This window comes from Phlebotomus papatasi, chromosome 1, assembly GCF_024763615.1.
Source record: "Phlebotomus papatasi isolate M1 chromosome 1, Ppap_2.1, whole genome shotgun sequence".
NCBI lineage: Eukaryota > Metazoa > Arthropoda > Insecta > Diptera > Psychodidae > Phlebotomus > Phlebotomus papatasi.
Genome location: NC_077222.1, coordinates 96,021,035 through 96,043,475, shown reverse-complemented (window position 1 = coordinate 96,043,475; position 22,441 = coordinate 96,021,035). Strand labels below are relative to the sequence as shown.

The following is a 22,441-nucleotide window of genomic DNA, read 5'->3' as shown; positions in this document are numbered from 1 at the left end:
TGGCTTTCGAGAAACGCGAATTAAATTTTAATCCTACGAATTCTCATTATTGAGAATTCAGTATCTTATGAATATAAAACCAGTGATTACTAGTTCGGTTCTAGTTAGAATTTCATATTCAGCAGTATCACCAGCCAATAATGAATTTTTCCAAATGATATCATGTACTATCTTTCTCCAACTGGGAATGAAAATTTTCACATGTGGATCAGGAATTATATATATATAGAATCCCCATCTGGGAATAAGAATTAAAAAAAAAACTTTCACAAAGTCTGGCACTCATTCGCATGTTTCTCTCTCTCTGTACCTTTCTAAATAATCCACCCAGAGAGCAATATTTTAATTCAGTTTTACATGAAACGCGTGTAGCCGAAGAATATAACTCCCATTTTGCTTCAAATGTATATAGTGACTGTACGAGTATGTCTGGTGAGCTATAAAATAATTTGTGTTGGTTGGCATCGGGTTTCGAGGTTCTGAAATCAACTGTGCTCAGTTGAATCGTGCTCCTCGTTGGAATCAGTTGTACGATAGATACGGTCGCGGTCGCGCGTTCGCCGCTTAGTTTGCGGCAAAGTGTGTTTAACTCTGACCTTTTGCCATTATTTTCTTCTTCCCAAGTGATTCCTGTTTGCAAAGGAAGGGAAGAAGATATTCTGTGTTCCTCCAGTTTCTTTTTATCCCACTTTTATTTTAAAGTTCTGTGTGTTCTTTATGCACAAAAAGTGCAACAGAAACAACCTCTACAAGTTTAACGTGCCAGTGGTTAATTTAAATTCGTCTACCTCACCATGTAAATTTACGGTTTTTCTATCACTTTCCATATCGCATCCATATTCACTGAAGTGGGCAGTGGCTTAGACATTAAATTTTCAATTTATTTAATCACCTTGTTCATTTTTTTAACCACGTTTTTGGGGGAACTATAAATTGAGGGAAAATATGGGAAAAGTCTTGCATGACTGAAATTCATTTGCTGGCTGTAGATGGTGAATTTCGCAGGCGTTTTACCTACATTCGTTTTCAATTAAGTGCTAAAATATAAATGAATTTTAGACACCACACTGTGTGCCGAAAGTCAGTCGAGAAGATACTTTGTAGAATAGGATCTCAAATAAAAGTGTTCACAAGAATAATAATATTGCGAGTTCATTGACTCAATTTCTATAGTTTCACTCTAGTCATCAATATAATTCAATTCAATTTTCTTTTTTTTTTCGATATGTGGTAACAAAGAATCAATAAACTTGCTGTATTGTCCTCAAGTGGTTCCTTAGCACCATGTCAAACCAATTGATACCACTCTGTTAGTATTCTTCCGTCTCGACAATTTCATGAAAAATTTGTAAATAAAAATAAATCTGAGACAGCAGTTATTTTTAATTCGCGCATTTTGGTCGCTTCCACATGCTTTCCTCAAACTCGTTTATGCAAATTGAAAGTGATATTCAAAAGTTAGATGATCAGCATAAATATCAAGTTCCAGAATACTGAATTCTCCTACATTATTATGATATAAATATTACGGCAGAATGTCTGATTTATTGAAATGTTTCTGCGATGATACAAGATTAAGGAATTTATGGTATTTATAATTTTATAATTTTTAAGAAAAATGAAAAATATAGGACTGTGACACCTTTTAGCACTGCAAAATTGCAACTTTATGTATTTAACGTAATGTATTATTTGACTTTGAAGGACATTTTAATAAAGGATTTAATTGTCCAGATTTAATAAAATGAAAGGACTATAAAAATGTCAAATAGGGTAAGATGGGGTAATTTGGAATCATGTCTAATTTGGACCTTTGAGATTTCTTGGCAGTTTTAGATGGAAAGAGTAAAAAAACAACGAAGAAATACTCTCGAATGTAAAGTCCTGTATGAGAAGGTGGGGCTACTTTAAGCACTGGGGTTACATTGATATACGATTTTTCGCATATTTCTAAAAGAAACTGGGCTTTAACGTAATGTAATTTAGAGAAACAAAATAATTGTCGATCTAAATTAAATTATTGTAAGGTCCAGCTTTCTTTATGCGAAAAAATCGTATATCAACGTAGTCCCACAGCTCAAATTAGCCTTACCTCCCCCTACTTATTTGTGGTTTTCTTTAATCACCTGAACCAATGAGAAAATCTCTAAATTCCAAAATAGACGTGATTCCGAATTACCCCATCTTACCCTTGTTCTTTTAAGTAATTCGCTTGTTTTTCGAATTAGTTTTTATTCTTAAAATAAATATAAAATTGTAAATTTTGCAAGATGATCTAGGTTCTATTATGAATTCTATTTATAAAGTGATTTGCAAAAGTTTGTATCAATTAATTATTTTTAAAAAAAAATTTACAGTTTTAGTTTTTTCTAACTAAAACCTCTCATTTTTAATAATAAAATTAGTAAGAATATTTTTTGGTTAGTTCTTTTCTGTAAAATTTGATCAGTAAAAAGTTTGAAATAAATATATTGGTTAAAAATTAACTCTTTGAGGACTAGTGAATTATTGGCGATTTATAGGCAAATTTCCGTCTAAAATTTAAAGAATTGTTCCTTCTAAATAGACAGAAAAAATTACTTTGATCAACCCAGTCAATAGCGGTGATTTACTGGTATTTAAAAGGTTAAATATTAATCAATTAAAATTATAAACATGAATTTATAAGATAATTTTGGATATTTAACCAATGAAAAAATTAAAAAGGAGTCAGTAAAAAGGAAGTTTACGAAAAAAAATTTGAAATTTGAATTTTAGATTTTTTTTTAATCAATAATGTTTATTTATGATTTATTTTGTAATTGAGCTTTAAGCCTTGACAACCAAGAGTAATTTACTAACATTTAAATAATTCAATCAAATATTTTCTACACAGCAAAAAAAAATTTGTGAAATAGTTCGTAAATGTTTGCAAATTTCTACTGGAGATTTACGAATTTCTCGTAAATCGTATAATCATAATCCAATCCACAAATAAGTTCGTAAAGATTGGTACTTTTTTCACAAACATTATTCATAAGATAATCACTTGACGAGCATGTTTTGTAGTTTCACAAACATTTGTTCGCACATTTTTAATTTTCAGGCAAAAAGTTACGAACAAATCACAAAATTTTACGAACATATTTTTGTGCATTTGCAAATACTTACGTAATGTTTTTAAAGAACAAAAATGTCCGTCAGGTGATGATGTTACGAACAAAGTTTGTGAAAAAGTAAAAACTTTTCACGAACTTTTTAGTGGGTTATACGATTTACGAGTGGTTCGTTGGTCCCCACTACAAACATTTACGAATAATTTTACGAAATGTTTTTTTTTCTATGTACACGATTTCGAAATTAGTTATTATTATTTATATTAGTTATTAGTGGTTGAATACTTTTAGAAAAAAAAATAGTTATAACCAAAATTCTCATTTTACAAAATCAATTTCTCTGCTCCTCAAAAATTTGCATAAAAAAACTTTTTTTCTGTCTGACGATAATAAATTATTTAAATTAACAAAACGTTTTTTTTTTATTAAACTCGTTTTTGTGCTGACTAAGAAATTATCAATCAGTTTTAAACATGTAGGGCAATGCTTTTAGGCTTTGAACACTTTATATTTTTCTGATATACCTTCAATGAACCTTGCCTTACGGCAATTATCTAGCCTTAAGTTACACATTTACTGAAAAAATAAGTGAAATTCATTAAAGTCATATGGGTAAAATATGAAATATCCGAAGCTAGAGGGTGTACGAAGCCTGAAAGCCTTCCTCAACACTATAATAATTTGCTTAAAGTTTTTGAGTAATGTATTGCATGCGAAACTTATTTGTACAAAAACTTTTAAATTTCCTCTAAATGAGATGGAATATTTTAAAGATTTTGTCGTGTTATGGAGACGCATTCAATATTTCTTACATCTGCTTAATTCTAAATATTACATTTAATTTCTGTGGTTAAGCAACTTTTAATATAATTAAAATTTTTATAGTCATCTCATGAGCATACGCCCCTGTTAACCTGGATAAAATATTTATATCATATACAAATAAGTTTTATGAGCAACGCTTAAGAATCAATTCATTTTGACTTCTTTTTCTTTACCAAGAATATTGGTCCTCATTTTGAAATAAAATACGTGCTCTAAATACCAAGAAATTGTGCCAAAATTTTTATATTTTCATAGAAGACAAGAGTGAATAGTATGTTTCTTTTTCGTTTTGAGAAATTCTGTGACAAAATTGCTGAATATTTAGGATGGTACATTGCGACTTTTCTGCAGTCAGTGTGGTGATAAACTGAAAATGCTTTAATTCCTCGTAAACACATGTTCCCCAAGTTCAGTGAAGCCACATAAAAAAACCACGGCATTAAATCATTATGTTCATTCACAAATGTGTATAAAGAGCGGATTCGTGACAGCAAGAGTTCATTCAGTGATTTTTTTTCTGACCGTTCTAGATGATGTGCATTTGTAATTAGAATTTTCAACAAGAACTGAGGCCAATTAGGCCGGTCTAAAGAACCCCTACGAACAACGAAGAAGCAATTACAGCCCAGAACTTCAACGAAAAGTGCATTAATTACTGCCGTGTGACACTTTTTTTTTAATCCACAAACAACATTTTACAGAAGAAATAAAATTATGCCAGCAAGAAAAATGGAAGGCGGATATATTAATGAAGGTAAATTTTATTCTTAACCATTTCTCATGAAGCGCATTGTGGAAGAATTTACATATGAAATTTAGTTTACTGCTCAACACAATTGAACCGAATCAAGTGTTAAATTTTTGCAAAAGAAAAAAAAACTTTGGGCACTCACAAAAAAAGATGTCTCATAAAAATTCATTTAATTTAATGCGATACGAGTGCGAAAAAAAATTCTAATTGCTTCCTCAATAAAGTTGAAGGTTTTGTTAACAATTTCGTCATCAAGAATGCACTCATGAGTAAAGATATACAACTGTGCACGATGGTAGAATCATTTTTCATACTTTATACATATTGCTAAAATTTATTTAATAAAATTACACCTACAAAAAAAAATACAAACACGTTGTAACTTATTCAGTCGTATAAATATATGATGCTAACTTTTGTGACATATTCGTCCCATTTTATCACACTATATTATATATCATATACATAACATGTTGTACAATATTAATGTGTTTATCTTATATTATTGCTTTCTGTGTATTCTGCACACAAAGATTTGGATCCCGATGTTGATTCTGATGAAGGTAATAATTAATATGATCTTTTGTCCACAAATTTAGTTTATTCTGTCACTGAAACCTACGTCACCATCCATAAATTTATCTATGCTCTTTACTAAGATTCCCCAGAGAAAAAAACAATCACTTTAATGAAAACCTAAATGATGTCATCAATGAGTTCATTGGAACGTATGACAGTTTTGATTTCATTATTTAGTGCAATCACAATTTATGTATTCCATTTTCATCATCTGCCACAATTGAGTGCTACTGCAAATTAGAGCAAAAATATGTTGGTCATGAGACCTTTGAGGCACTTTTATGTACTCACAGCAAGTGGTACAATCAATTAGCATTTCTGCGTTAATTTGATAGAAAATCGCCAAAAGCCCCACACATTGTGCGTATTTTAGTAAGTTGCTGTAATGTCCCATTACATCACATTCAATTGTGCACATGAATGTTTTATGACCACAAGGACCACAAGGTTAAGGCATTTAGCATGACGAGGTGTACTCTTCTCATTAATACATCTTGGTTTATTGAGCAAATAATTACAATTCACGTAAACCATATCAATGCATCATGCGGTATTGTTCTTCACATGAATAATTATTAATTATTGAATAATATAAGCTACAGCTACTTTAGAATAGAACAAGAATATTGTGGAATCACACTTGCACATTAAATTTTTAATGTGATTCGCATTAAATGCTGTTAGTACACATTCAAATGCGTGACTTATGCCCAACGCACCAAGGAGTTTCAAGTATAAGGTGGGCCAAATCGAACTGCCAGTGACGTAGATACTTTTACCCGACTAGTACAGTGTTGACAACTCAGATTTATGAAATATTTGTAATAGAAAAATAAGAATTGAATAATTTTGAAAATATTATTCTCGTTATTTCTCAATTTATAATAATAATTTTCTGATTCTATAATTTTCTGATAATTTTTATGAAATATATTTTAAATTGTTATTAAATTTAGTACGCTTACGTACCCAAAAACTGTGTAACATTTTAATTCACGGAGAGCTACATCTCGTGAGTTTTAGCATACTGTAAAATTGGGAGAGACTCTTTGTAGTAGTGTCCTTCGTTTTATCAAAACTTAAATATTTCGAAAAAGGTTAAATTTTATTTAATTTTTAATGGTGCTGGCACACCTTTTCAATTGAGTGAATTTCAAACGATTGAAATTTTACCTCTCTTACTCTTTCAAACTAAAATCAGATATAGCCATCTCTTTCTGTCAAATGGATATTAAATTTCAATGTCATTTTCAATTTTAATTTTAAATTTCATTTGGCAGAAAGAGACAACTATATCTGATTAAAGTTTGAAAGAGTAAGAGGTAAAATTTCTAACGATTGAATTTCACTCAATTGAAAAGGTGTGCCAGCGCCATAAGATTGTACTTTACATTTTTCTTTATTTAATTTATTTTTGAGTTTCTCCAAAAAACATATATGAGTATTGAATGTTCTGACATATTTGTGATATGCTCATATGATGTATGGTCCACCGGGTTTCGTGCAAATAATTTTTGTCAAGTAGAATTTTGTGGAAAAATAGTATAAGAAAAGGAGAAAAAACATTGAATATCCGTTTAATTGATAAGAACAATTATTAATGTTAACAATTAAATTAGAAATTTTGATACATTCCCAACATTTTACTGAAATGTTTTCGCATGAGATTTTGGCGCGAGGCAAGAACCGATGACTTTTGACATAGCCTCCAAAAAGTATCTACGTCATCACCAGTCCGATCTGGCCCACCTTATTACTTTGTTATTTGTTTTTATTCATCTTGCCAACGCACGATAACTTTTGTTTAGTAAACATGTTTTTGACATTTCAATGAGAGTGAGTGAGATCTAGATCTAGTCATCTCGTTCATTCTTATGGAAAATTTTGAAAACATGTTTACAAACAAAAGTTATTGTGCGTTGGTCATTATGTTTCTGAATTACTGCTGAAAATTAATTGGGACTATTTATTGTCAAAAAGATAGACTTGGCCTGCAAAAATATTTAGGTTTAAATTTAAATGGAAAGAAAGTCAATGGGTAGAAAACTGTGCCGCTCACGGTTTACTCAATTGTCGATATGTCGATTTCTTCCAAATATGGCGCTGATCTGTCGATCTCATGTCAATCTGCCGATCTCATTCCGATCTTCCGATTTATGACCAAATTGTGCTGATTTGTCGATTTCTTAGCAAAAAAGTGCCGAGTACTTTTCCTTAGAGGTACTCACCCTTAGAGGAAAACTTCCCTTAGAGTACTTTCCCTTAGAGGTTTTCAAGAAATTCAATATTTGCATGATAGCGGCTACCGCCGTCTTAGCGTTGCTACCCAAGAAGCAAAATAGCTGCCTTATAGAACCAAGTATTAGACAAGTCTTTTAGTGCACTTTTAAAATACTTAAAGTCAGAATTTTCTGTTGCAATTCCTATAGAAGCTCTTAAGAAGCTCAGTGATGGAATTAATAGCGTTATAAGCAAATAAAAAGATTTTTGGTTCTATAATGCCTTACATAGGGAATTCTACAAGACTATATTAAGAAAAAATAATTTCTTGGGTAACTAACCTCCAGACTAAAACGGTATAAAACTCTTTCTCAGTTTGTATAAGCTATCTGGATCATAAAATAGACATAAAATTTACATATGATAAAAAATAATTGTAAAAAGCATACTAAAGACACCGTAGTATTAAGTCTCCCGTATTATGAACAAATAGATCGAATTCTAAATATTAAACGACCTAAAAATATTAGTCACAATTTGAACGTTTATTAGCGACAATTAATATTAATCGCATTAAAATTTTTATGAATTTTAATGAAACTACAAACCTTGGTTTGCCTAATGCCGGATTCAGACTGGAGGTTTATCCCAATTCCGAAAAGTCTCAAAAATCTAAATAACAAGCAATTTTATTGATTTTTCAAAATCTAATGGAACTTTTGCCCTTAATATTTAATCCTAAATAACAATTCCCTAAAAAATCATGCCTGATAAGGAATTAGAGGAGTTAAGCCAGATAGCTAAGCCTTAGGTCTGAAGCCCGTATAAGAAATTACTATCTATACGGACAAAAAAGGTTTGTCAATAATTTGTTAAAACTTTGTCAAAAGTTCAGAGTTTTGTCAAATTTGAAACAATCTTGAAGTTCTTTATTTTTTGACCCAATGGTATTAATTTCTCCCACTGTTCCATAGAAAATATGAAAAAAAAGTTTAAACTAATTTTAGAATGTCTCAATAACAAACTTTTGGTCTTTATAGATTTTTTTTTCAAATTTAGACAAAAATTTTCAATGAGTCTTGAACTCTAAAAATAGAAATTTTCTTTAAGATTTCAATTTAATACTTTTAAAAATTCGGATATTGAAAAAAATAGAAAGATTATCCAAAATATAAGTCTTATCAACCTTTTTATTTTTTTTATTTCTTGCATGTTCTAATTAATTGATACGGAGCATATTCCAACTTATATTATAAAATCCAAAATGAACCATGGACAAACTTTAAAGAGTATGAATTTGTCCATTAATAAATTGTTAACTAAAAATAATTATTTAAGCTTAAAATACATTGTCAAGGGTTAATTTATGTCATTTATGATTTATGTCTTATATAAAATTTAGAATAGAATTAGGAGAAATCTTTACAACTGCGTGCAGTTAGATCTTTATAAAAGTCAATTTTCTTTTATTTCATTAAATAAATCTAAATAAATCTAGGGATTTCCAAAAATTTGTGAGGTGGGATGACGAACCTAATAAGTGTAAGATTTTTTGACTTAGTGGTATAATTGATTCAAGTATTATTACAAATTTAGCCAGTACATTAATCTTTCACTTTTATTAAGATCTGAAAATCTATGATAAAAAAAATAAAGAAAGATTGTCCTTTCGGTAAGAAAAATATAATAAATAGATAAGTAAATAAGTCGACCCAGTCCTCAAGTCTACCAGTTCCTCAATTCGATCGGTAGAGTTATTTATTCAACTTATTTATATCTGCACTAATATTTGGCGTATAATCTAACATTAATAGGTCAATTATTCCATAAATAAATACGAATCAGTGACAATTTTATAGAAATCCACCATTAAAACATTTAAATATTGACTACCGGTCGATTCGAGGAACCGGTCGACCCGAGGGCACTTTACCTTAATATGATTTATTATCGACTTGCAAAACAGTCGTTTGAAATGTTAATGTTCGGCCAGCCACTCCCTCTTTCGTAAAGCAATCAGAAATCGGAACAAAGAATATAGTGCGTGTGGTGTACTCTTCTGTTTTAATACACATTCCCTTGGGCGACAATCAATAACCTAGTGAGAGAGCCACAAGTGACCATAAACCTATTTAAGTCTCTTCTAGAACTTTATTTGTTCTTAACAAGTGAGAGAATATCTAAACTCTGAGAATCATCTGTACAAACACTCGAACATATGCTTACCCTCTCTAAATGGGACAATCAATAATTTTAAAGTCCTTCGGTGCGCTGTAATTGCTTGATTTTTATCTGGACAGTGAAATGGAAATGATAAATGTGCATTTTTATGTACAATGTCGTAATTGTGGTTGAATGGGGGGAAAAAAGGGTCACTCCCTGAAAATACAATATTGGTGATTTCCATAAAAATAAAAATCATGAGGCGTTCCACTTCGGGGCTAAGAATATTCAGAGATTGGAATAGAGAACGAGGCAGAGAAATTGGGTCGGAAGTGTATCATGAAGGGTTGGCAAAGTGTTAACATGGCCCGTGCTCAGAAATGCACTAAGGAAATTATTCATTTCGCGCTACTTGGCACATGATAAGATGAGGAGAGTCAGCAAATCAATTTGAATAATAGACGATTTGCCGTAGTGATTGCTCCCGATTATGTCTCGAAACCATCACGTGGGTGTTTAGTGTGCTAAAATGTACCTTTGGAGCTTGCAGCATTGCAAAAATCCGAAGGAGAATGATTCACCTCAAGATATTTAATTGCATAATTCCTTCAGGAAGCCACACATACCACATTTGCAACATTCAGCATTTTTCTTGGGGCCAAAGGAAAATTTCTTCATTTTGTTGATCAACCTCAAATTGCACTTGTGCTCTAAGCAATTGCGACTGAATCATTTAGAGGAGGAATCTACGAGCTACATTTTAACATACTTGGCAATTTAAGAGCTCGAGAAGGAGCGAAAAAGAAATTTGATTATATAAATTGACAAGATATGTTTGTGAGCATTTACCCTCTATCGCTATATGGAGGCCATTGAACAATAATTTTGATTAATATCCTCACAAATAACCATGAATAATTTTCATACAATTGAGAAAGGGGTGGACACAAACTTAAACAAGAGAATATTATCGTAAAATTCTTCAATAAATAGCATTTCATGTTATTAAACATCTGAATGCCCTAAATTAATTCATTTGCAGATGATACGAATAAAGTGTGAGGGATTATGGGATATGTGCTTTATTATGATGATACAGGACAAAAACAGACATTCTGTAATTCTATCTTCTTGCCATTTAAGATCATTTGAAAAAATCATATTGCCCACAAAAATATTAACAGCCCAACAACTGGCGGAAAATTCTAACCACATGTTGTACATTAAAATAAAATTTCTTGAATAAATATTATTAAAATGTACATGTGAGAAATATTTTTAGTTAACATAGTGGCAGAGATTTTAATTATTGCACGGGATGGATTTGTTTCTCATTTAACACCTACAACAACAAAATTACATGAGACGTTAAAATGTCGAAAGAATTTGCTTTTCGGTTTTCAATTCAGACTAAAATGAAATTTGACATGGAGGTCTCTTCGCGGAAACTGTATGTAGCAAAATCATGCTGAGATTCTATAAAATATTTGAATTTTGAGATATTCCCATTATGCAATAAGGAACATTCTAGGCATAAATCACAGCTTGAACGTAAATAAAGCAGAGTTGTAAATTTTATGCTTATGCATATAGTCATATGGAGGTAATTCAGGCACAATGCGGTGTGATGTTGCTTGTTAATTTCGTGGAAAATATTCTTATAACAATCATTTTTGTGTAAATATCAACATGAAATACAAGTGAAATCGGAATCTTGGTACTAGAACATTCACTTTTTAATAAGTCCATCGAACCACGTATGATATCATGTTCTGAGACTCTCAAAACAACCGCAATGGCTGTTAAATTATTAGAAATATACTGCTAGCAATTGTGCAAGAAGAGGCTTACTTGAAATGTTTTATAGCTCTTTAACCCTTGTGCATCCAAAAGAAATTTAATTAATAAATTGTTATGATTTTAATATAACTTGCAGACAAATCCAAGATAATATTAGCAATTGCATATTAATCCGGTAGGGAGCATCTGGTAACTTGAAATAAAAGACTGGATCGCGTGTTTTTGGACTGATGAAATTCTTTTTTACTTTTTCTAAAACCATAGAATTATTCACCGTTTCATTCAGAAATATAATATAACAAAAATATCAAAAATATTAAAGAAAATTTATAAAAATAATGATAATACTGAAATAAGTCAGCATGCACTAACTGGGTCGCCCTTTCGCTAATTCACTTTTAATTAAACCTTTGGATTTAAAATACTTTTTTTCACAAGGAAAAAACAATAAATATTTTCAATCACCCATCTATCATTAGCGAAAATATAACTGCTAGAAAATTTTTAGTGAACAACTCAGCTGACACAAGATTGAAATGAGTCGATTACACTCACTTATTTAAAGGATAAAAATATTATTTTTGCTTTTTCTCAAACTCGAATAGTTATATTATATTACTGTAGTGACTATATTACGGAAATAAAAATAAAAATATATTTTTTAAGTGGATTAGTCATAAACGATCCAGATAGCGAAGCGCCCGGATTAGCACATTTGACTGTATTGTTTTAAAATTATTTTTTTACAAAACAAACTTGTCGTTTTCTCATTTTCATAACTATTTTTTTAAATATTATTTGTAAGACTATTTTTTTTTTTTTGAAATATTGCTTTCGTCCCTGTATCTTGGGAAGTATTTCGAATTAGTTTTTGAAATTTTTATGATGAGGTAAAGTGCCCTCAAGTCGGCCGGTTGCTCAACTGGGTCGGTGAAATTATTTAACCAATTTTTTAACGTTTTATATTCAATTTCTATGAAATTTTCACTGGCTTACATTATGTATTATAAAACAGACCTTATAATGTTAAGCCGTTTAGATTAGACCATGTTCTAGCAAATCTGAGTAAATTGAATATATAACGCCTCTGGCTGAGCTGAGGAATCGGCCGACTAAAGGGCACTTTACTTTATATTTTTAAACACTTTATTTATCGACTTTACCCTTCAACAGTATTTTCTTTAATATGCAAAAAGTAGTTAAATAATTTTGTCTAAGGTAATTAATGGTCCAATAAACTTAAAAAACCATCCGTTCTTCATTATCACTTTTCATGACAATGAAATTATTAAAGAGTTACGGGGTTTCTAAATTTTGAATAGGTTTTGACCACAGATTGTGGCGCCATCTTCAGCTCAAACTGTTTTTTCACGAAGTTTCTTTAAGTTTACATAATTCCGTCAATACGCAGTTCCGATACTATTTTGGGATTAGTCCTCAATGAGTTTGGGAGAAAATTATGATTTTTCCTACATATTTTACGGTGAAGTGATTGCAGAAACCGCTTTTCAGAAATAGTTAAAATAGTAATTAAAAATTTATCAATTTTGAAAAAAAAAACGAAAAAACATCGTTTTGTAGGGCTTGGCTTAATGAAGAGAAAGAGAAAAAAACATATGGAGATGTTTTCTTATTGGGGGTCACCGAAGACCGGAAGTTGATATCATTTACCGTTTAAGCTCTAAAACACAGTTGACAAGTTGGATACAAACGGATTATATAACTGCTCTACCTCTCAGTTAGAGCAGTAAAATTATTATGGGAAAATTGGATAGGGGGAAGAGGGGCACCTTTGAATTGGGAAACCTAATAGAGGAAAGTGGGGCACATTTAAAAACTGCTTTTTGTGAAACTAATATCGACAACTCAGAATATAAGTCAAACAACTCAGTTTTTTTTTTTTTACAAAAATCGTTTTATTCGCTTTTTGGATACTTCTTTATACCCTGTACCCTCCCGGTGAATATTATACTTGGAAGTTAATTTTCAAAGTTATAGAGATTTTAATTCAAAAAAATCCTATGCTATGCATATAAAATCTCAGCTTCAAATCGCTCTCCTGTAAAATTTGCCTACTGTGAGTTATTCGTTTCTTATTCTGAGCGATCGATATCATGATAAAGCACAGCATAATTTACAAGTTGGAGGAAAAAGCCCTATATCAAAAGTGTCCCAATTTAAAAGTGCTCCATTTCCCCCTAAACCCTACTTTAAAGCTGATCCAATTCAAAAGTGGGATTAGTAAGGCACCTTCGAATTGGGGCAACTTTGAAATTAGGATTTTTTCTTCTATTTTGAAATGAAATTGAACGTTATTGTAATATGATTTAGGTCAAAAACCAATTGCGAAGCTAAATTTCATCATAATAAGGCTCAATTCCATTTAAAAATAAGTGAAAAGACATAATTTTATATCTGTTCCAATTCAAAGGTAAAAATGTCATAGCAAATCTAAAATCTTTTTTTAATAAATTTTGAAAGCACTAATTAAATTTCTGAAATTCAAAAATTTAAAATAATTTTTATTTAATTTAATATATTTTATATTATATTTTAGAATTACTCTTTTATGATGCGGCCATCGCCGTCTTTGTTTCCAAACTTCATAACAAATTAATAGAAAATTCCTACAAATATTTACAGAAACAAAAGCATTAATAAATGAGGATTATTTGATTTTGTTAATATGAGCAGATTTTAAGACCTTGTGTAGCATTTAGAAACATAGGCATTTAACAAATAATAGAAATTTTTCGTCATTTACCAAAATTCTAAACATTACAATTTAGATTTTGAGCAGTAGTGGTAACTTTCAGTACCGACAAGCTGGAAACAATTTAATATTTCTTTAATTTAGGAAATATGAACTTATAAGAATTTTTATATCCTTCTGTGCCCATTTAAATGTTAATCTTACTTATAAGGACCAGTCGGCGTTAAAGGGTTATTTTTTTTATTTTAGTAATGATGACCAGCTTGGAAAGGGCGTTATATTTGCAAATTTCAAACGATCTTTCTCAAATTACTTGCGTAGAGACTGAGTATAAGAGGCCTTAAAACCAACTCACATTATTGTTTTTATTACATTTTTAATTGACCATAAATTTACAATGCGTCAAAAATCAACGCTCTAACTTTTTCTCTATTGTATTGATATTTATGGTCCATTGTGAATTCTTAGCGAGAGAACTTGAGCTTAATTTTCTAAATAGTCCTCGCAGATATTAATTTTTTATTGATCATTTCAAGGACCAATTTTTATTGTAATGTGAAATATCAATTTTCTCCAATAATCAAAATCATTTGAATTATATAATACGGCAAATGATGCTCTCTTGGACCTTATTGCTGAGCATTATGCATGAAAGTATTTGTTTATATTGTGCGGGGTTATCAAAATGTATCTCACAATTATAACTTATTGCTATCGGCTTTCTCATTGCTAAATTTTCTAAAAGTAACAATGGTCATTTGCGAAAAAAAGTACTCGTAAAAGATTTATTGTTGTGTCTTCGGGGCAAATAACACTGAATAAATTTGTTCAAAAAATATAATCTTCAAGTACTGAAAACAAAATATTATTGAGTATATAAATGAGGTGCGATAATATGTAATTTGTTAACATTAATAGACAATTTGTAGATTTATTATTGGGGCCTCTATTTAACATAACACGATTATTGAGATTTGTTCTGTTGTGTTGTCTCTTCTATGTCTCAATTGACCTAGGCGTTTTATTCAATGTAAATTTAGTCAGGCGCTTTAGTGAGATTACAGTTTTTTTGCCATCCATTGTATCATCATGCCATAACAGTTGTAATCGCAAGTTGTTAAATAAGAAACGACGAAAGTGTCAGCATTGAATATAAGTGTCTCTATGTATTAGATTGAGAATAATGACTATATAATTGAAAGAAGAAAAAAGTGTGATCACGTCTGATGAGAGAACAGTTGAGGTGGTTGTTGCTCTTTCTTTTTTACTAATTTATATCGTGAATAATAAACTGCAAATGACTATTGGAATACACGATGTTGCGATAAAATCAGGGCGTTGAGGCCGTTTGAAGTCTAGTCAAATGATCATATAGGAATTAATATTGATTATGCTGTTGGTAAATGAGATCACGACGCTTCACATCTTGGTGCTCTCATCGTATATTGTAATACATATTAATGTAAACAAATTGCTTCTGTCTTGATTGATGAATTTGTTAATTGTGACCGACTCTCAGTCGCTCCTCTTCCATTGTCATCTCCGTTAAGAATTTCCTCTAGGCAATTAATGCACTATCGCGATCTTGCTCCGAGAATCTCTTTTGCCTCCCAGTGTCGCTTTTGTTATCTTATCTTCCAGATACTTTATTTTGCAGCGGTACATGTAGCACTATTCATTATGTTAAAATACCTTCCCGCCTCTCAACAGCACGGAAAAAATCTCTCATGAAATCCCTGCAGTACAAAAGATGACTGTCTCACACTATATTTATTTAACTGATAAGTATTTTTAGGTCACCTGCCATTTTTCCTGATGTGGTTCTTTTCTAGAACAAATTAGATGCCGCGATACACGAGATTTTACATGCGTGATTAAAAAAACTAAAGGGAAAGTCTCACTACAATTTAAGCTCTACAACGATATGAATCGATGTCATATGAAGGGGTTAACTAAAAAAAATATTTATGTGTAATATGATAGTCTCGCCTAAACTCCCATATTCTCCATTGCATTATTGAGGAAACTGCCACAATGTTTACACATTGTTGTATATTTTTGTCTGTAGGAAAAATGCGCGTATAGATTAAATAATCTTCGGTAGTAATTGATTACAAAAACTGCTGACATTAGCAATTCCCAATCATTAAAAGTCACCAGAAGAAAATAACAAATTGATAAAGCCATCCATAAAAAATAATTAAATCTCCCTTTTTGAAAGGTCACATGAAAATCACAAAACTTTATCTTGAAAAACCATTTATTGCTCGTAACTCAATCAATTTTCTATTTTCTGTGAAGTTTATATATTTCTACTCTACTTCCTCTAGCTTTTCTCTTATCATTGTTTTCTGTCACCAGAGAAAACTAAAATTCGAAACTTTATGTATGTGTCTGCATATCAGCGGATTTTATTTTGCTTAGGTCAGAAATCAGTGACGCATCACGGAATAATTGTGATCTACCTGATATAAGGTTGAGTCTCAGGTTGACAATGGCGATATTTATACTTCAAAAGAGGTCTTTTCAGAGAAGCCGGTATTTGATTATATAATGAAATGGAGGGAAAATATGTGGGCGTTTGTTCGAAATGGAAACTTAGGCGTGAAGACCATATTGAGAGCATCAGAATCACAAAAGAGGAAGATCGCACCATGAAACTTTGCTGGGTGTTCGATATCTCTTAAGCATTCCGACCAAAGGAAATATTTTTATCTGCTAATTATGAGAGATTTGCGAATTAGCCTAGTGAATTAGAGAAATTAAAGTATGAAGAACTTTCCCTATCATAATATAAAGTCCTAATTTAATGATTTTTACAGATTTTAATAGAAATCCTGTAGGGGAAAGCACGCTACCTTCGGACGACTCAAGCTTCGGACTAGGGGGAAGTGGGGCACCTTTGAAAATGGGGCACCTTTGGAATTGGGATTTTTTCTTATGTCTAAGTGGAACTGAGCCACATCATAATGTAATTCAGCTTTTCAATCTGTTTGTGTAGCTAAATTATATCACGATAAGGCTCAAATTTATTTAGAAATAGGTGAAAAATCCCAATTTTAAAGACCACTTCCTCCTACTCATTTTTTCAATATGTTTTTAAATAATTTTACCCATTATAATATTATATTTTAATAGCTAGTCCAATGCATCAAATTTCCTGAAAAGAACCACGGATTACATCCATTAACGAACATACAAAAAAAATCGATTTGTCCGAAGCTTCAGTCGTCCGAAGGTAGCCCGCTTTCTCCTATGGACCTTAATATTTCTCTGTAAGTAAGGTCGAAGGAACACTTTTTGGTAATTTAAAAACTCGCGTCAGGACCTATTGGCACCCTATATTGTGATATTTGCCTTGTGAAATTTGAACACCTATTCTTATATGAAAAGGTAGATCAAGGGAAAAAAACAAGCAATATTTCGATATTGCAATTCGAATTCAAATGTTTTGAAGAAATTGCCAATAGGGGAAAAGCTCATAATTTTGGACAGTTTCTAATTATGGACACTTTGAGGCTAAATTTGGACACTAAATATAAATTGATTAAAATTATGGATTTTTATTCCAATATTTGATGAATAATGAATTCTTGACAAGTTTCTAAACAACCCTTCTGAAAAGAGATTAACAAAAAAATCAATTAGTGTTGAAAATATTGCACTTCAAACTAGGATATTGATACTTATAAGCACCCTGTCCAAAATTATAATCACTTTCCCTAAGTGTTTTCTACCGAACAGGAGTTCTTTTGACTGTATAAGGTTAAATATTTAACTTAAAAAAATGTAAGCACAAATCATTTTCTCAACAGTTCAACCCCCATGGGTATTTGAATTGACATCGTAACCGGTTGACATGAACCGATCCTAAATTGGTCCTCAAATCGATCCAAATCATCCTAAATCGAATCCTGAAACCGGAACTAAAAACTTGTTCAAATCGGTTAAAATATTTTTTTTATTAATATGAACAGAGCTACGACACGCTTCGTATTTATTAGATTCTTTTATTTATTTTTTGTTTTTTAAGGATTAAAGATCCTCTTAAAAACCTTAGCAATAATTAGAACCAAAGAGCTACTGCTTTCCTATTTCTAATTAGATTTACTATGACAGTTTTGTATTAGATAATTTTTCTAGCCTCTTTTACGGATTTTGTTGGTCTTATAGATATAACAAAAACCTAGAACAATTTTTGAGCATCTTTTATTTACTATCTGAAACATTTTCTTGCTTTTTAGATTTCTAAATATTCCAATCTATTTAAAATTGCTGCTTAAGTTCTTGGGATTACCATTAGATTTATGTATAATTTTTCCTTTGAGAGTAAATCAAGAGACTGCCTAATACTACAACACTGAGATTATGGTTTAACTATTTATTGTTCAAACCTGCCTCTTGGGTAATCCTCAGGACTGAGAAGGGTATAATATTTTTAAGATGATCAAGTGATTACAGTCTTGTGCCTCTTCAATTTATTTAAAGTGTGAGATTGATCAATAGTTATTGATCTACCAGGCAAGAAAATTAAACGTTTAGCTGAAAGTGTTGATTTTCAATATTCCAACCTCTCATGATATATTGCAATCCATGGGATGCATTTCTATACAGAAAACTTACCGGCATTGTGCATCCGCCTTAAATGGTGAATACGGATCAAAAGACGCTTCTATGCGGAGAATTTCTGCAAGAAAAGACCTCTAGATATGCCCAAGTCGTACCCACATAAATTGCATTTAAAGAAAATGTGCACGAGTGAGGTTTAGAATAGAAAATAGAATGAGACTGATATTATCGTTTGTCGTGAGTCAATGATCCCAGACTATTCTAGTGGTAGCATTGTTACTCAAAATAATTATCTGTCAATGTTACATCTTCTCCGCAATATTTATTTGATATTCTTTATATAATTAATTTATGGAAGCTAGCCGAGCTAACACTCCCAAGAAAATGCTGAAGATTCTTTTTTTCGGTATAGAACTGAAGTTATTTTACCTGAGGAGGGAGAAATTCTACTCTGGATTTTGCGCTCAGTATATAACGCCATTGAGTGGCCGCGATCATATCATCTCTTTTATAATAATTATGCTACCCACGCGGGCGACACTTGAAGATTTCTGGTTTTCTTTAGTAAATAACACCTCGCAGCTTTCTTGGTGAATACCGGTTTTCTTTTGGATGATCCAGGAAATCTGGTGACCAAACGTTTACCGTTCCCGTGGACTTCGCCAAGCGATTTAGTTCAATTTTCACCAGCACTCAAGAATCAACAGTCTTTGCATTGCGCTGCTCTTCTTAGTGCAATCATAATATTTGGAATATACATAGTGTGTGTTTTCAAACATTTTTAGAATTGTTGGACGGATCATATTCAAAATAGTAAGCTATTTCGTTTATATTCTTCAGAGGTCATTGCCTTGCATTTGGTAAATATCTTGCGATATTCTAAAATTAAGTTATTGTTTTTTTTTTTAATTTGTTCTACAACAATTTATTGTTGAAATGTAGAATTTCAAATACACGTATATAAATTCATATGTTCAAAATAAAACATAATTGGATTGTTTGTTGCATATGTCTAAGTCGCATAGGGCAACCATCGGTTGGCTGTCTTCAGCCTCAGGTTTAAAGTGGATATGTGTTATATATTATTTGATGCTGAAAAGTGGTTTATTTACTACAGAATGCAATTTTCTCTTCCATAACAATATTAGCATATTGTAGATTACTTATCGCCATAATCCTCTAGAATAGTGTATTTCTTCTGTAAATATTTTTCAACACTTTTCTGCAAGAACTAATATTGCCAATATTACTTGTACAATAGGCACATATGTATATAAGTCGCCCAGAGCATGAGGGGGCTATTTTAATACTTAATACTTAATACTTTTGCTCTGAGTGATCAAATATAAAGATATATTAAATTCATGTGAAAATAATAATTAATAAAAAAGATTGTGAAAACTGCTCTCTCTCGCAGTTCGAGCAGTCATACTCCAAAAATTCCAAAATTTTTTGTGCTTTATATTAGTTTGTCATTTTACTTCGAAAACCTTGAAATCCTAAGAAAGAATAAACATATTTAATTGGTATATAAAGACGGAATTAAAAAATAAATTACTATTGGGAACCGGTGAACGACGGGGAAAGGAGGGTCAGCATAGAAAATTTTAGATTCTTCCCAAAGCTTTCGGCTCAGACTCCAAGCCTTCCTTAGTGGTCAAACCTTGTCTTTTCTCGCTTTGTCATAAAGTCAGGGATTTCACAGGGCATGGAATTTTAGGCATTGCACTTGATTTGTAATTTAAGAAAATTAAGGCTAATTAATATTTCGGAGTGTTCTCTTAAGAGATTTCTTTGTGAAACTACTGTGAGAAAAGACAAGTTTTGACCACTGCACTGAGGAAAAGCTTGGAGTCTGAGCCGAAAGTTTTGGGAATCTAAAATTTTCTATGCTGACCCTTCTTTCCTCGACGTAAGAGAAAGTGCTCTCCCTTCGAACGTTCATGCCTTCGAATGATGTGAAAGTCTTTTGTTTTTCGTAAGAGATTTAGGGGAGACCGGGGAGGTTTGGGACAGGGGTAGTGTGGGACAAAGCGATTTTTTCATTAAGTTTTAAAATAAATGGGATTTAACCACTACTCAATCGTAAGCGATATTAAGATGTATCTTGACTAAAAGAATGGATATCCTCAGTTTTATTGTTTTAATTCTATTAAAACTTTCTTAAAAATTGATAAAAAATGTATTTTTTGATTTCTCAGTATTGCTCTTTATATTTTATATCAGCGATATATAATCAAAACTTTTTTTATCTCATTAGCTAGCAGTATAATCGGGGAACACATTGTTGTAAAAGTTTCCGTGATCATACACTCTTGTTTTTTACTTAAAGGTTTTAAATACCAAAACTACCCGCGGAGATGTTTGGGACACCTGAAAGGGGATGAATGGGACATTGATTTTCGACAAGATTGTAGGTGGCGTGGAATTTTTTATTGTCGAGATGGAGAGTAATGCCCAGATTCTACTGGAAATCTTCATCTTGTACAAACCTTACCAGTTGAGCAGTTGTCTACAGGGATAATTAAACCATCAATGTTTTAGGAATCAATAATTTACTCTCTAGAGAATATTCAACATTTGCTCAATCCCGTTAAAAACTATTTTCTCAAAAATTTCTCGAGCAATATCCTCTACAATTCTCACAAATTCTCCAGAAAGGACAAGACGAGAGCTTTTTCAGAGAAATAAGGAAAAAACAGGTAACATGCAGCTGTCGTAAAATCAAACAGGAATCCGTCAATGAGTTCAAAACTAAAAGTTGCAAGAAAATCTACTCGTGTGAGGAATTTGATGATCATGATTGCAATACTAAGAATTAAAAAAGCAAAGAAAGGTAGATGGAAAATAATAAGAAAATACTTTAAGTAACTGATTGACAATAAATGATTCTACTGTACAAATTAAATTGATATTAATTTCTAAGTATGAAAAAAAGATTAAAAATTTTTATTTTGAATAGAAATATTTTTAATCTAGTACTTAAAATTAATTAACGCGCTCCAATAATGCAAATTATGCGAGAAAAAAACACGTCCCAAACATCCCCTTTTGCGTCCCATACTGCCCCACATCGGGGAGGTTTGGGACAAAGCGTCAAGTTAAATGTTTTGTCTTCTCCAAGAAAACTTAGCAGTTTTCCAAGTTCTATCGAGTACTTTTTATAAAGTCAATACCCATGCCATAAGTATCCTATAGACCTCATAAAATTGTAATACACTATCGTGATTTTTTGGAATACTGTCTCAAAGTCAAAACATGAAAAAGTGTCCCAAACCTCTCCGGTCTCCCCTACACTAAATTATCACGGAATTAGCAACAATTGATGATAAGCTAACTAACATTTAATAGAAATGTGTAAGTCTCTTAGGAAAACTAAAAGAAAATTTACATTATTCGGAGGCATGAACGTACGAAGGGATAGCACTTTCCCCTACACCGGTTCCCATTAGTAGTAGACAACTCGTCGGATAACATTTTTAATAAAAATTAAATTATTATTATTATTACATAAATTATTAAATCGTTATCATCGATTTTTTTCTATTTTTGAGTTCTTTATTTTACTTAACACGTTTTACTTTTATGGGTTTCAGAAACTATATTTTTCTTAATTAAATAATTAGTCAAATCATTAGGGTGATGGCATTACATGTGGCCTGTTTTTATTTATGATCTCGTTGCAATTTTTGTTAGAAAATGATTCCAAAAACCAAAAAAAATTTG

General features: G+C 31.3%; 1 protein-coding gene across 2 annotated transcripts in view; it reads left to right on the top strand.

Moving 5' to 3' along the window:
* The first annotated feature begins 473 nt into the window (after positions 1-473).
* LOC129809889 (aminopeptidase N) overlaps positions 474-22,441 on the top strand; it is a 53,846-nt gene continuing 31,878 nt past the window's right edge. Inside the window, exons 1-3 of one of the 2 annotated variants that reach the window (XM_055860032.1) lie at positions 510-796; positions 4,451-4,674; positions 5,205-5,234. In XM_055860032.1, the coding sequence (XP_055716007.1) occupies positions 4,635-4,674; positions 5,205-5,234 (70 nt within the window). In that variant the 5' untranslated portion in view covers positions 510-796; positions 4,451-4,634. Of the gene's footprint in view, positions 797-4,450; positions 4,675-5,204; positions 5,235-22,441 lie in introns of both variants that reach the window. The other variant, XM_055860033.1, reaches the window with a different exon arrangement.